General features: G+C 42.8%; 1 protein-coding gene across 1 annotated transcript; it reads right to left on the reverse strand.

Annotated features, from left to right (window-relative positions):
* Positions 1-15,469: 15,469 nt before the first annotated feature.
* LOC140877480 (uncharacterized) lies at positions 15,470-16,726 on the reverse strand. Its single transcript, XM_073281016.1, has 2 exons — positions 16,502-16,726; positions 15,470-16,369 (listed from the first exon to the last, which is right to left on the reverse strand). Exons 1-2 carry the CDS (start codon positions 16,724-16,726, stop codon positions 15,470-15,472), a joined length of 1,125 nt encoding a protein of 374 aa, XP_073137117.1.
* Positions 16,727-17,162: the final 436 nt, after the last annotated feature.

Here is a 17,162-nt window from a genome sequence, read left to right on the forward strand (position 1 = left end):
GAAAGGAATGAAACGTAGTGTTTACCAGTTTGTTTCGAGATGTTTGGTGTGTCAACAGGTCAAGGCAGAGCACCGACGACCTAGAGGATTGCTGCACAGTCTGCCTATTCCTGAATGGAAATGGGAGTTTATCACAATGGACTTTGTGAACCATTTGCCGGTATCCCCGAGGAACTGTGATGCTATCTGGGTTGTGGTGGACCGACTCACCAAGTCAGCGCATTTCATTGCCTATAGCCGGGAGTACAATGTGGATCGTATGGCTCGGTTGTACATTCAGGAGATCGTTCGACTTCATGGAGTGCCTGTGAGCATTGTCAGCGATCGAGACCCCAGGTTTACTTCTAGATTCTGTGGGAGTGTTCAGTATGCGATGGGTACTACTATCAGTTTGAGTACTGCCTATCATCCGGAGACTGATGGTCAGTCAGAGCGCACTATCCGTACTTTGGAGGATATGCTTAGAGCGTGCGTCATGGATTTTGGTTCAGCCTGGCAGGATCATTTGCCATTGATCGAGTTCGCATACAACAGCAGCTATCATACTAGTATTGGGATGGCACCTTTTGAGGCATTGTACGGGCGACGTTGTCGTACTCCACTCTTCTGGGAAGAAGTGGGGGAGAGACAGGCTGAGGGACCGGAGTTTATCCAGCAGGCGGTAGACATTGTTGATCAGATCAAGAAACGGATTAAGACTGCACAGGATCGTCAGGCCAGCTATGCTAACACCAAGCGTAGGCCTTTGCAGTTCGATGTCGGTGAGAAAGTGTTTCTGAGAGTGTCACCTTTCCGCAAAATTCTCAGATTTGGCCTTAAGGGCAAGTTGTCTCCCAGGTTTATCGGTTCGTTTGAGATCTTGGAAAGCATTGGCGATTTGGCTTATCGACTAGCTTTGCCACCGCATCTTTCCAGTATTCACGACGTGTTCCATGTATCTCTGTTGCGACGGTATGTGGCGGATGAGTCTCATATTTTGCAGCGGTCTGAGGTTCAGGTGAGCAAGGATTTGACCTATGTTGACAAACCTATTTGTATCCTGGATTATAAGGATAAGGTTTTGTGGAACAAAGTCATTCCTTTGGTTTTAGTTTAGTGGCAGCGCCGAGGCACTGATGAAACTACTTGGGAGCTTGAGGACAGGATGCGTGAAGACCATCCTGAGTTGTTTTGATTTTATTCTTTAAGTTGTATTCAGTTGCAAACTCTGTAAACGTTTGATTTGAATAAAGAATGTTTCTTATTTCTGTATTACATTAAGTACTTAAGATCTGATTTCGAGGACGAAATATCTTAAGTGAGGGAGAATGTAGTAGCCCGTAAACAAAATCAATAATTAAGGAATTAATCATAATTACTTGGGAAGAGTTCGGAAGCTCCAAAGGTGAGTTCGGAAGCTCCGAACAGGATCGGAAGCTCCGATGCAGGATCGGAAGCTCCGATGGTATTACGTCAGGCATGACGTGTGGCAAGATCGGAAGCTCCGATCAGGATCGGAAGATCCGATCACCTCTATCCGAAGTCAACAAGTGATATTTTGACACGTGGCAGATCAGAATCTTTGGAAGCTCCGATGGCAGGATCGGACGTTCTGATTGAGGTTCGGACGTTCCGATCGAGGATCGGAGGCTCCGATAGTTGTCTATAAATAGAAGGCCGAGAATTCATTTTCAATTGCCAATTCCGGATTTTCTCTCTACTCTAGTCGTATTCGAGTTGTTCTCTCCCTAAAAGCGTGAGGGGGGGGTGTATTTGAGGACTGAGAGCTACTAGAGAGAGTTAAAGGAAGGCAAGGGAGTGATCCTCGGGTGAGGATCACGAACCGATAAGTCAGCTACGTCCCCCTAATTCAATCATCCGATGATTGAATTGAGTAGGGGACTTCCTTACTGAGCTAACCGACCCGTCTATTCCATCATCCTATGATGGAATAGAGTAAGGGTCTACCGAAGTGATCGACCTATAATAATTTGTTTGCTGGCTTGAGTCCAGAACATCTTTTTTATATCGATTGACTTATGGATATTGGCTTCCCTATCATCTCTATCCCGCCGCATCTCTTTCATAGGCTTGACCCGGGAGTCGTCAAGGCGTTCGATAGTCGTAGCGGAGTTGTGCCCAAGTTCAGGAGGCATCGACATCAAAGGGCTAATGATGGACGAAGGTATAGCTTTTGCTTCCTATAAATATTTAGGAGTATGCTATAGCTTAGTTAAGGCTTTTAGAGCACTTTAATGATAGTAGTATCATTTGGCAGTGTAGAGCAGACTATAGGCGTGAACCTAGAGTTGGTAGAGTTTGCACTGATTTGAGGTACGAAAGTACTGTTCGAGATATCCTGACTGAGTATGCATGTATTATGTGACTGAATGGTTTATATGTCATTGATTTATGCTGCATTCATTTGCATACTGATCTATCTCCTTCGAGATGTCTATTAGTAGGGTTTTTCCCTATCCTGTTAGTGGTTGGACTTCCATCGATTTGGGTCCGGCATATCCACTGGTATTATGGTATGGGAGCCACCTCTTGAAGCGACGGCACAGCGTGCTACATACCAGGGCCCGGTCTGTCTCTGTTATCTGATCCTTGACCTCGAGTTTATAGGGAGTTCACTTTGCATGCATATATACTCATACTCTCGTACTGAGCGTTTTATGCTCATGTCTCGTACTCTGTGTTTCTGGACACCCTATTCCATGGGGCAGGTTTGCGATTGGATGAGGCGGGTGGATCCAAGAGAGGCTAGGCAGTTGTTGGCCAGCTGGAGCTTCGCCTAGGTTTTACTCTGTTGTTATAAGATTGATTCAGCTGTTCGATCTGGTTGTATAATATTTGGGTATTGTATATTGTTTTTGGTTTCCGCAGTTTTATTCTGATATTCGTTTAATTAAGTTAATTGCATGCCTAAGTTATGTTTAGTAGGTAATCCAGGTAAGGGTCACTACAATATCGAACCATACCTTTAATTTGAACTCAAACCTCTCAAACTCTTGCACTTCTTGATCAATGACAAACTACCAAAATTCTGCCCAATCCCTTCTTGCTATTCAAGCTCTTAGTGGCTCCAACTCTTGGTTCAACTTCTTGCCAATTCGAACTCGTCGATTCGACTTCGATATCTTCAAATCTAATCTAAAATGAAGTTTATACAGCTCAATCATCAAAATTCAATCTCATTAGTATCATCAAAGCTCACACAACTTCAAGGCTTGATTGATTAACCGGAATTTGAACCAACGGCGTAGCGATTCGAAACCGATAATTATAAAAACATAAACATCATTATAACAATGATCTAAACCCAATATCCATCTCAAAACATCATCAGAATTTCAAAAATAGCAGCTCACATTTTTAGAAATTCATATCAATTCAAAATCTTCAACCGGCGGCATAACAGATCGAATTCGATATTTCCAAAAGCATATTTATCAACATAACCTCAATCTTAACTCAATAACAATTTCAAATTCACATCTAAATTTCTAAATTCAACAGCCCTTATTTTTAGAATTTCAAAAATATTTCCATAATTCAAAAACATACCCGAACGACGATTTTTTCTCGATCCGACTTGGATATACTATCGTCGTATATACTAGAACACGTTTATACAATCAAATCTTAATTCTAACAAAATATCAAAATTAGAACATGGTATAATTTTGCCAAACGTACGTCAAAGTGTAGCACTCGAAGCCGTGATCGCAAATATACGATCAATTTTGAATTCTTGTGGCCGGATCAACTTTAATCTGAATTTGAAAGGAAGAATTTGGCTTGAAATCTGATTTTCTTTCTTCTCTCGGTTCTTGGATTTGAAAATGTGATGCATATGCTACTTATTATACAAGCTTTACATGTGTTTCTCCACTCACAAGCAAAATTGCATTTTGGTCCCTGATTTCTTCTCTATTTTTAATTCGGTCCTTAATTAATCCTTCTCTTCTAATTAAATCCTTTTTATAACCAAACTCATAATTAAAATCTTATTTCCCATAAATAATAAATTCCAATATTTTATTCTTTTAATTTAAGAATCCCGGAATTTAATTCTCAAATATCCGTAAATTCTCAAATTAAATATTTTCAACTTAGAAATTAATTCTCTAATTTCCATAAATTCCAAAATAATATTTTTCCCAAATTCGGAATTTAAATCTCAAATTCCACAATTAATAACTTAATATTTTTAGGGCCTTACAGAGATTCTCTCGCAGTGGACTCCGCCTGCTACACCTCAGTTGAATGGTGTTTCAGAACGTCGTATGAGATATGGTTCGGTCTATGATGGGTTTCACGGAGTTGCCGCCATCTTTTTGGGGATATGCGCTTGAAACAACGGCACTGTTGTTGAACAATTTACACTCAAAGGCAGTTGATAAGACACCATATGAGATATGGATGGAAAAGCTTCCTAAGTATTCTTATCTTAGAATATGGGGGTGCCCTGCTTATGTGAAGCAGACAGTGGGAGATAAATTTGATGCTCGATCCATTTTATGCTACTTCGTGGGATATCCATGGAATTCGGTTGGATATTATTTCTATCATCCCAAAGAAACAAAGGTGTTTGTTTCTAGGAATGCAACCTTTTTGAAGAATGAATTTCTATTGGATAGAAAATTGGAGATGACAGAACTTGAAGAGGTTCGAGAAACACCCACGATTGTAGAGCCCATACTCGAACAACCAAGAGAGGAGATACAAGTTCCTAGGAGATCCGAAACGGTATTGAGACCACCTATGAGGTATGGTCTACTTCTTGAAGAGGGCCAAGATGAGCCTGATTATGGATGTGATCCAAGGACCTTCAAGGAAGCATTGTCTGATGTTGATTCATCCAAGTGGCTTGAAGCTATGGAATTTGAGATGAATTCCATGTATTCGAAGCAAGTGTGGAATCTTGTGGATCCAACTAAAGGAATTGTTCCTATAGGGTGTAAATGGATTTACAAGAGGAAACTTGGGACGGATGGGAAGGTGGTGACCTTCAAGGCGCAATTGGTATCAAAAGGTTATAATCAAAGACAAGGAGTTGACTTTGAGGAAACTTTTTCTCCAGTCGCAATGTTCAAGTCTATAAGGATAATGCTTGCCATAGCTGCATGGTATGACTATGAAATATGACTGATGGATGTGAAGACAGCTTTTCTTAATGGGGATATTAAGGAAGAAATTTACATGTCTCAACCTGAAGGGTTCACATCTATCGGAAGTGAGCATAAAGTATGCAAACTTCAGAGATCTATTTATGGTCTCAAACGGGCATCTAAGAGCTGGAACCTCAGATTTGACAGTAAAATCAAAGAGTTTGGTTTCACTAAGAATCCTGAGGAACCCTGCGTGTATAAGAAGGTCAGTGGGAGTGTTGTGACATTCCTGGTACTTTATGTTGATGACATTCTACTCTTTGGAAATGATGTAGGAATGTTGCAATCAACTAAAGTATGGTTATCGAGTAAGTTCTCAATGAAAGACTTGGGTGAAGCATCTTTTGTATTGGGAATACAAATATATCGGGATAGATCGAAAAGATTGCTTGTTCTAACTTAGTTCACATACACTGATACCATCATGAATAGGTTTTTGATGGATGAGTTCAAGAGAGGACATCTACCAATATGTCATGGAGTGTTTCTATCCAAGTCCATGTCTCCCAAGAATGATGCAGAGATATAGGCAACGAAACGCATTCCATATGCATATGCAATTGGTAGTATCATGTATGCAATGATATCTACACGTCCTGACGTGGCATTTGCACTAAGTGTTACAAATAAGTATCAATCGAACCCTGGTCTTCCACACTGGAAAGCTATGAGAGACATTCTCAAGTACTTGAGAAAGACTAAGAATATGTTCTTAGTTTATAAGGGTGGAGAACTAAAATTGGAAGGCCATACCGACTTTAGCTTCCAAATTGATATTGATGATTCGAAGTCAACTTCAGGGTTTGTATTCATGCTAAATGGTGCAGCTGTTTGTTGGAAGAGTTCCAAGAAAAATAGCACTATGGATTCCACCACTGAAGCCGAATACATTACTGCATCAGATGCAGCAAAGGAAGCTGTTTGTATTAGGAAATTTGTCAAGAGTTGGGCGTTATTCCTAATGGAGTTGGTCCAGTCCCGGTGTACTGCGACAACAATGGTGCCGTTTCTCAGGCGAAGGAACCAAAGTCTCATCAGAAATCCAAACATGTACTGAGAAAATACCACATCATCCAGCAAATTGTGGAAAGAGGAGATGTCGTTAGACAGAGTCACCTTCGCAAATAAAGTTGCTGATCCACAAACTAAGCCTTTATAGGACCATTGTTCGAAAAGAATCGTGAATCAATGGGATAAAGAATATGGTTATTTGGCTCTAGTGCAAGTGGGATATTGTTAGAGTAGGTGCCCGTCGAGCCAAGTGTTGGCCGAGGGTCCTTGAGATAACTCTTGTATGACAATATTTATTTTAATAATATTTAAATTATTTAATTTGGTATATCTTTATCTCTATACCCATGCTAGCTGCATGGATAAAGCCCTTGAATATAAAAATAGTAGAAAGAATATGAGATGGTCATGTGATGACTATCATGAAACTCATACTTGGTCATGTGATGACTATCATGACTATCCAAGCATGCAAATAGGTGCTCCTTGTAGAGTGCAATGAATAACCCTCCCTAAAGGACTTTCCAAATGGTTCTTATTTATCGAGTGGAAAGCCCCTAGTTTATGGTTGTACACCATTAGTCCTTATGACCCAAGACAACATGGTGACTCTATATGATATCACTTCACTTTGACTTGTTTATCGACTCAACTGGGGTCATCAGGTGACAAGGTTGGGTGTTGTGGCGAAACATATAGGAGTCTATGCATTGTAGTCTGGGATTCACCGCTTACCTTCGGGTATGGATATCCTATGTGATCTCATTCATATGTAGCTTGAAATCTCTGATCAGAGTAGGTGGTAATTAAGAAAGGGGTTTCTTGAATTACACTTTCGAAACAACTACGACAAGACACATAGTTATCGATTAATTGACAACTCTCGATAAACCAATGGTTGTCGAATCGGTCGGGATATTTGAGTTGAAGGGACCATACTATATGCTAACCATAATTGATTGATTCTTGCAGGAACTATCATTTGATACCTAGGTAGTCATGTGAGCGATGTTGTTAGACGTTTAACATTACTTGTTGGGTACCATCAGACTTGCTTTCTGACGTTCTTATTATCAAGGAGTTGATTAATAAGAATGGAGCTATGTAGGGTATGCTCATATAAGGGACAGTTGATCCCAAATCACATGGAGATGTGAACCCACTTCTAGTTGTATCAATGAACCATTGAGGTTTACACAAGTACTAGCTTTCTAGATCCCGTTGAGATTAAATTTAGTTCAATGTGTTGAACAACTTATAAAGGAGTTTATAAGTAATATAAATTAGAAGTTTGACTTCTAATGGAGAATAAAAGGGAAAGTAACTTTTAATTTGTAAATGTGTTCCAAGATTAAAAGTTAACTTGAATAAATAATTAGTTTTTGAAAATGGTGATTTTCAAAAAACTATTATTATGAACTTAATTAAATTAATTCAAGGGTTGAAATGATTTAACACTAGTAGGCTTTGTAGAGTCTAAATAATTAAATTAATTCAAGCATTGGATTAATTAAACACTATTGGGTCTTGTAGAGCTCTAATAGAAATAGTGTTAAATAATTATTATACTAGTGGGCTTGAATGATTTTAAGTTGGATTTAATTAATTGATTAAACTTAAATGGGTTTGAGTTTAATAATTAATTAATATTAAGTTCAAGGGACATGTGTATATATATATATATATATATATATATATATATATATTATATGTGAGAAGGAATATGAAAGGTTAAAAGATTGAATATAATTTTCTATGCATGAATTAATTGTATAATTATCTTTGACCATCACAATTATATAATCAATATTCCTCCACCATTTTGAATAGAGTGGCCGTCCCCTCCACTCCAAGAATTCTCCAATTATGTCTTTTAATTTTTGGGAGAAAAAGGCAAGAAAAATCTCAATGAAAAATGCTCTAAATATTCTAGTGCATATTTAGCGTGGATCTAGTTCAACTAGTCTTGAACCTAATTCGTAGATGAGCTATTTTCAAACAAGGTGCATTCTTGAAGAGTTGAATCCATTTGAGCAAGGTGTGCTCTTGGAAGCTTGTAGATTGTGTCTACCATTTCAAAAGTTAAGTTGTTCATAACTTGGTTGGAGCCATAAATCAATCTTTTGAGATTGATAGGTAAAATCTTCTTAAGCACCCTATGTATGTTTGATGATTTTTAAATGCTACACAAGTTCTCGGTGTTTATATTAAAAATTTTAAACTTCCGCTGTGTTTCCGGGCATGAGTTAACCGATCCCCAACACTTTGGTATATTCCATGATTGACTTGAGATCTGGATATCACCAGATGCGAGTCAAGGATCGGGATATAGCCAAGATTGTATTTCGGTCCAGATATGGGCATTATGAGTTCTTGGTAATGCCATTTCGGTTAACTAATGCGCCGACTGTATTCATGGATTTGATGAACTGTGTTTTCCGAGAATATTTGGACAAGTTTGTGGTTGTGTTCATCGATCATATCCGGTGTATTCGCACAGTTTTGATGAGCATGCATATCATTTAAGGCTTGTTTTGCAGACTCTTTGAGAGAGACAACTTTACGCATAGCCGAGTAAGTGTGAATTCTGGATTGATCGCGTCGTGCTCCTTGGCCATATTATATCCACAGAGGGAGTTTCACTTGATCCAAGCAAGATTGAGGCTGTTTTGAATTGGTCGCGTCAGATGACAGTGGACGAGATCTGTAGTTTTATGGGTCTAGCAGGGTATTATCGTCGTTTCATCGCAAATTTCTCATATTTAGCTCGACCCTTGACTCAACTTGCTCTGAAGGGCGTATCCTTTGAGTGGTCCTCGGATTGTGAAGAAAGTTTTTGTGAACTTCATCGACGGTTGGATCTACCGTCTAGATCTGGAGGGTAAGTTGTATATACTGATGCCTATTTGCAAGGGTTATGATGTGTCCTGACTCAGAATGGGCATGTGATTGTATACGCTGTTAGACAACTGAAGACTCATGAGGGAAACTATTCAGTGCATGATTTAGAATTGACAGAGATTATTTTTGCACTGAAGATTTGGCGCAATTATCTGTATGGCGAGAAATTTGAGATCTTCATTGATCACAAGAGTCTCAATTATTTTTTTACTCAGGCTGAGTTGAACATGAAACAGCGTAGATGAATGAATTTTTTGAAAGACTATAATTGTGAGATTCGATACCATCTAGGTGCTTCAAATCTTACCGCTGATGCTTTGAATCGTAAGGTATGAGTGTTTGTGCTTCAGACTTGTCTTTTATCCAGTGCAAGTCAGGATAGTTGTTCTTTAGGATATACCTTCTAGCAAAAGAAGGGAATGAAGAGTATTCAGATGTTTGAAATCTTATCTGAGCCAGCTTTGTATTCTCAGATTCGAGATGCTCAGATTTTTGATCCAAAGATTCAACAATTGGCTAGGTTGGATAACAGTGATAGTATGTCTGGATTTCACTATCAGTCATATGGTTTTCTGTGTTTGTCTGGTTGTATTGTGGTACCCAAAGATGATACTCTGAGTGATGAGATTCTATCTCAAGCACATCGTACCAAGTTGAGTGTTCACCTAGGGAGAAATAAGATGTACAAGGATTTTCCAACTCGGTTTTGGTGGAAAGACATGAAACGCATCATTTACCAGTATGTTTCTAAGTGTTTGGTGTGTCAACAAGTTAATGCATAAAACTGACGACCTAGAGGTTTACTTCATAGTTTACCAATTCTTGAGTGGAAATGAGAGTTTTTCACGATGGACTTTGTGACCCATTTGCCGGTGTCCTCGAAGAATTGTGATGCTATCTGAGTTGTGGTGAATCGAATCACCAAGTCAGCACATTTTATTCCATATAACCGAGATTACACATTTGATTGTATGGCTCGCTTGTACATTTAGGAGATTTTACGATTCCATGATGTGCCTGTGAGCATTGTCAGTGACAGAGATCCCAGATTTACTTCTAGATTCTGGGAGAGTTTTCAGCGTGCTTTAGGTACTACTCTTAGCTTGAGTAATGCTTACCATACAGAGACTGATGGCCAGTCTGAGCGTAATATCAGTACTCTTGAGGATATGTTACGAGCCTGTACTATGTATTTTGGTCCAGCTTGGCATGATCATTTGCCATTGGTTGAATTCGTGTACAACAACAGTTATCACCGCAATATTGGTATGACACCATTTCAGGCGTTGTATGGACGACGTTGTCATACTCCATTATTCTGGGAAGAATTTGGGGGACAGGTAGAAGGACTAGAGTTAGTTCAACAGGGTGTCGATGTAGTTGATCAGAACAAGAGACGTATTAGAACTGCACAGGATCATCAAGCCAGTTATGCTAATACCAAGAGGTAGACCTTTGCAGTTCCAGGTGGGTGAAAAGGTGTTCTTTAAAGTTTCACCGTTTCGCAGGATTTTGAGATTTGGTCTCAAGGGGAAGCTATCTTCGAGGTTTATTGGTCCATTTGATATTTTGAAAAGTATTGGAGATTTAGCTTACACACTAGCATTTCCGTCGTATTTGTCTAGTATCCATGACGTGTTTTATGTATCACTGTTGCGACGGTATGTGGCAGATGAGTCCCACTTTTTTCAGCTATCAGAGGTACAGTTGGACACAAACTTGACATATATGGAGTGACCATTGCAAATTTTGATCATAAAGACAAAGTGTTTCCAAATAAGATCACTCCTCTTGTGTTAGTCCAGTGGCAGCGCCGAGGTACTGAGGAAGACACTTGGAAATTAGAGAGTAGGATGCGTTCAGAGCATCCTGAGTTGTTTTGATTATTCTTTTGATTTCAGTATTGTACCTTGTAAAATGTTCAGATGAAATAAAAGAACATTTTATTCAGTGTTGAGATTCGTTTACTTAAGATTTGATTTCGAGGACGAAATCTCTTAAGTGATGGAGAATGTAGTAACCATGTCTAATTTTACAAGATTAAATGTTTAAACATGATTAAAAAATTGATTAAGGGCTTAATTATATTTAAATTAGTAATTTGGAAATTCCTTCTCGTGTGAGTTTGGATGGTTCGAACGTGAGGAGTTCGGAAGGTAAGTTTGAGTTTGGATAGGCAAAAGATCGGATTGTACGATCTAATGATCGGATCATCCAAAATCCATCAGTTCAGTGTTTGATGTGTTGTCAACTTTGGATTGACACGTGGCTAAAATTGTACTGTCCGAAGTGCAAGATCGGAGCATCCAAAGACATGGCTCAACAGGTGTCGTGGATTTTGACACATGGGGTGTCATGCATGAGATCGGATCATTCTAATTTGAGTTTGGATCGTCCAATCAGGGCTTTCACGCACGTGGCAATGCATGCAGGATCGGATTGTCCGATCCCAAGATCGGATTTTCCGATCTCCACCTATAAATATGGCGTTCGGGAGACCATTTCAATTGCTAATTCACTAAGTTTCCTCTTGACTTTTGAGTAGTTTAGGGGTTTTCCAGCGTTCCTTGGCATATTCCGGGCCTTGGCAAGGTGTCTCCGGAGTCATAACAGAGTTGTGCCAAGGTTTTTTTTTTTTTTTTAAAAAAAACACCGCCGGAAGCGGGGGGGGGGGGGGTTAGGCAGACCCCTACCTGTATATAAACATAAAAAAGCGATACAAATAAAACCTAAAGGAGGAGGGGGACTAGGCCAAGACCTCCCCAAAAGGCTATACAAAGGTAATACGAACATCAGAACAGCTAGGGTATTGAAAAATATACAACCAAAGCATCCCTAGGAAATAAGTATAAACAAATAATATCAAAGATAGCTAACTAAGTCAACGTCAGCAGTCATCCTGGGCAGCAAAAGCTAGAAGAGAACCACAGCTCGGCCCAGCAAAATCAAAAATGGACACTGAGGCGCGAAGAGTGGCTGGTATCAACCTGTGCAGTAAAACCTAGAGGAGATCCACAACTCCAGGCCAGCAAAATCAAATCCGACACTAAAGCGCAAAAAGAGGCTGACACCATCCAGAGCTGAACAACAGATCAAAGCTATGCAAGAAATATGTCCAAAAGTCATGATCAGCTGGGAAGTCACTATACATAGGCCGCGAGGAAAAAGAGGAGCGACCGCAAACCAGCAGGCCCAGAGCAAAAAAAACAGGAAAATGGCGAAGGAAACTCAAGCCATAACCTAACTCCCAAGAAGACTGGAAGTCCAAAAAGCGAGGAGCACGAGAGACCGCCCACAAAATATCCAAACAACAGCAAGAACCAGGCAAGGAGAAGCACAGTGAACGCCTGGTGATCCATCACCCTGAAGAAGCAAAGCAAGCGACAGGGGAACAGACTAACTCCAAAAACTCCGGAAAAGGGCCGGAGAGCTGAACCTGCAAATAAAAATAAATAGCTACATATATCTAAATCTAGGATGACCTAGACCAAAAAGGAGAGCAAACAAAGAAAAGGAAAGCCCAAGAGAAACGGCTATAAGCGAGCGTGAGGCTCTAAGAAAACCTAGATCTAAGGTAAGGAAGCCCGAAAGAGTCAGAACGGGCCAACGCAGCGATGGGAGTGGTTAAAGGAACACCAATCTCCAACAAACACTGCCTATGATCATGAGCCTGCCGCGCCAACGCATCCGCAACCGAATTCTCTTCCCGATAGATATGCGAGAAATGAACCAGCCTATTCCGCACCAAAACACGCGTCCTCGAAACAATATGGTCCAAATCCCATCGGCACCTCCGAGATCTAAGAATCTGAATGGCAATCTGGGAATCAGTCTCAATCCAAAGGGAAAAAAGGCTAAGGTCAGAGCAGAGAAGAATACCCCTCCAAATCGCCCAGAGTTCTGCACGGACATTGGACCCCAAACCAATGAACTCACTAAAAAACGCCAAGACCCTACCAGAAGAATCCCGGACAACCCCCCCCCCCCCCCCCCACAGACGACTCACCCGGGTTACCTCTCGAGCTCCCATCCACATTGAGCTTGAAGGACCCAGGTGGAGGCCTCAACCAACAGACGCAGTCTTGTGAATCTGTTGGAGGCCGACCGAAATGCTCATCTTCCTTACAGCCTGCAAAGCCCCCAGCCAAAGACGGGGCTTGATAACAGTTGCGGAATGAGCAAGTCTCAAATAAGACAAAATTTGGAACTTAACCTTCTCCGCATAGTAGGGTAAGTGACGGTGCTTAGTATCATTGCGTGCAGTCCAGAGGAACCAAAGCACGACAAAAGGAATGAATTCCCTCACATTACCCCCCAGAGACCACTCGCGACCCCTTTTCCAAGCACTGAGAAACAGACTAAAGTTCTCAGTGGCAGGGATGCGAACTCTAAAGATAGCCCCAAAGAAATGCCACACAGAGCGGGCGATGGGACCGTCGATGAAAATGTGAGTGAATGTCTCCGACATCTCACAGCACTGGCATTTGGACACAAGGGAGAAACCCCGCTGCTGGAGCACCTCATCCACAGGCAACCACCGATGCCAAAACCTCCACAGAAAGAAGGACATGGTGGGCCTCATCCAGCGTCCCCAACAGGTATTAAAGATATCCGAGACCGATCCTCTCGGTCTGACCTGCTCCCAAGCAGATCTCACCGAAAAGGCACCATGGGTGCTGTGGATCCAGATAGTCGCATCCGGCTCATCCACCAAAACATGAATCTGAACGATCTCCTCCGCCATCGAGGGAGCGACGACATCGCAAAGGAGATCAAAATCCCAGTCTCCCTCCAAAAGGAAGCTGAAAACACGCACACACCGATCCCCTCTGACATTACACCTTCTCGACAAAGGGGCATCACCCAACCAAGTATCATCCCAAAAAGAGACATCCCCAAGACCAATCCTCCACCGGATACCAGGCTCCGCACGAGGTCTAATCTGGAGCAAACGCCTCCAAGTGGGGGAAATGGCTCCACGAGAAAGAGCACAAATAGGGCTGACAGTCCGGCAATACTTCCTCGAAAGGAATCTCGCCCAGAGAGAGGAACCCTGCCGGAATCTGAACCACAGCTTCATGGAAAAGCTGTCAACAATGTCCTTGAGCCTGCGAAAACCCAGGCCTCCTTCTTTCACAGGGAGACAGGCGCGAGACCAGCGGGCCCAGTGCCACTTCTTCTCTAAGGGTTGGAGCCCCAGAGAAAAGCATTGAAAATACGCTCCAATTTCTCCAAAACAGCTAAAGGAGGCTGGATCACCTGGCAGAGATGGATCGGGATCGAAAGGAGCACACTGCGGATCAGCGTCATCCTACTCCCAGGAGCAAGGGAACGGGACTCCCAGGCCTCCAGCTTTTTCCGAACAGACTGCAGAAGAGGCTCAAAGAGAGAGCACTTGCGGTTCCCACGGAAAAGCGGAGCTCCAAGGTATTTCAAGGGCAGATGCCCCTCCGCAAATCCAGTGATTTGCAGCAAACGGGAGCGGCGACGAGCGGTCCAGCCCGGAGGAAAGATCATAGCACTCTTGGCCACATTAACGAGCTGGCCCAAGCAATTTTCATAGTGAGCCAGAAAATCTTTGAGACGCTGAAGACCACGGGATCCCCCATTGGCAAAAATAATGACATCGTCAGCATAGGCCAAATGGGAAATCGGCAAATCACATCCAGACCGATACCTCAAATCAGCATGCTGGAGGAACAACCGGTCCAAGCCACGGGACAGATACTCCTCTCCAAGAACAAAGAGGAGGGGAGATAACGGGTCACCCTGTCTCAAGCCCCTCGAGGAAGCAAAGAAACCAGCAGGGGTGCCATTTACATTAACCAAGAACTTGCAAAAAAAAAATGCAAGCCCTCACCATTCTCACAACCTGCTTCGAAAAACCAAACCTTCGGAGGACATCCAGAAGAAAAGACCATTGGACTCCATCATAGGCCTTAGCCATGTCCAATTTCAGAATGACATTACCACCACGGGCAGGGAGATTAAGACTGTGAGTGAGCTCATGCGCGAGAAGGATATTGTCAGCAATCATCCGCCCCGGCACAAAGCCACTCTGACTCTGAGAAACGAGTCTCCTCACCACCGACCGCAGACGAGAGTATAAAAGCTTCGAGATAATCTTGTTGGAAACATTACACAAGCTGATGGGATGGAAGTCCGTCCAAGCTTGCGCACCCTCGACTTTGGGGATCAAAGTGATCGTGGTGGCAGTGAAGCCCTGGGGCATAAGAGAGCCCCGAAAGAAATCAAGGACAGCATCCATGACATCATGCTACACAAAATCCCAGCAGCTCTGAAAAAAAGCCGAAGAAAACCCATCGGGGCCCGCCACACTATCCCGAGGGATGGAAAAGACAACAGCATGAACCTCCTCCAAGGAAGGTTCGGCGGCAAAGCTATGGTTCTCCTGCCTCCGAAATCTCTGAGAAGAAGCCAGAAAAATCCGGAAGATCCAGGACAAAAGGATCTCCAGTGAGAAGGCGCTCGAAATAGGCAGCCCCTGACTGCTTGATGAGACCAGGAGAGGTGAGGCAATTACAATCCTCCCAAATACGAAAGATCTTATTAACCACATTCTTCTTTTTCACCATGTTGTGGAAAAGCTTCGTATTCCTCTCCCCGTCCTCAAGCCAATTACAAGCAGCTTTCTTCTTCCAAAAATCCGCTTCCATAGCGGTGACTCTAGACAGCTCCTCATTGCATCTGGACAAGAGGGTCCAGCTATGCTCAGAGGAATCCGCTTCACAGGCAGCCTCAGCCAGTCTAACCGACCTCTCCGCCTCAACGATATTATCAAAAAGGTTCCCAAAAACATCCCGGTTCCACCACTTGAGGTGGCCCTTCAACCGTTTCAGCTTGGCAAAGAGCCTGGGCATGCCTTGCAAAGAGCAGGGCATGTTCCAGTTCAGCCTGACGGTTTGAAGGAACCCCGGGTGCCAAGTCCACATGCTTTGGAACCGAAATGAGCTCGGCCCCCGAGCAAAGACAGGAGCAGACACCAAAAGAGGACAATGATCCGAAACCGTGCGACTGAGGTGTTCAACCCTGATAGAGTTGAAATGGTCACCCCAATCCACAGAAACAAAAACTCTGTCAAGACGCTTCCAAATGGACTTATTCGTCCAAGTGAACGAAGAGCCCTCAAAACCAGTGTCAACCAGCGCAGACTCCAAAACAAAATGATTAAACTCGTCCATGGGGAGCTGCCTCCCACCAGAAGAGCCAAGACACTCGGAGGCATCCCTCACGACATTAAAATCCCCCCCGACAAGCCAAGAATCACCAACAGGCTTGACCTACAGCAAAGAAGCCCACAAGTCGCGACGTAAAATGTAGTCACACTTGGCATACACGAAAGATCAAAAAATAGGGGTCGGCAAAAAAGGAGCCGACATGCGAAGATGGAGGAACTGAGCGTGATCAAGGACACACTCCGCCTTCACATCGTCCGCCAAAAAAACCCAAATATGACCAGAGACATTCGACAGAACTCTCTGGAAACCAAGGCGACGGGTCATGAAGCGCTGGTCAAGGGTAATCATCGGCTCCAAGATAGCCAAGATCTTGACACGCTTCTCTTTCACCAAGGCATGAAGCCTCTCCTGGGACTCAGAGCTCCTGAGTCCCCTGATGTTCCAAATTAGGCACTGCATTTGGAACGGGTGGAGTAAGGCCCCGTCTTCTTTCTAGACTCCTAGCGAGTCTGCTGTCGCTTCGTGTCAGAACGAAGCGTTCTCATGGAGGGTGAGACAGAGAAATCAAAATCCTCATCATATCTCCCAAAATCTCTCCCATCACACGATTCAGTCCCACAGAAGGAACTTGAGTCGTCCTCGCTGACAAACTCAGTGATCGGATCAACGTCCTGACAAATAGTACCCTGCTGAGAGACAAGCCCCTCAAATAACGGGGCGGAGGACTCCACAGGAGTCCCAGGAAGCGAGGGGATGGAGTGGCTACTGTGATTCAAAGTACAAGTATCAGTAGCCTCAAAGGCAGGCACAGGAACAACCTGCGGGAAACCAAGCTCCATCTCACCAACCACTGAAGAGGCACCAACCTCTTCCTCCACCTGACGAGCCCAAGAAA

This window comes from Henckelia pumila, chromosome 2 (assembly GCF_033568475.1).
Source record: "Henckelia pumila isolate YLH828 chromosome 2, ASM3356847v2, whole genome shotgun sequence".
Classification (NCBI taxonomy): domain Eukaryota; kingdom Viridiplantae; phylum Streptophyta; class Magnoliopsida; order Lamiales; family Gesneriaceae; genus Henckelia; species Henckelia pumila.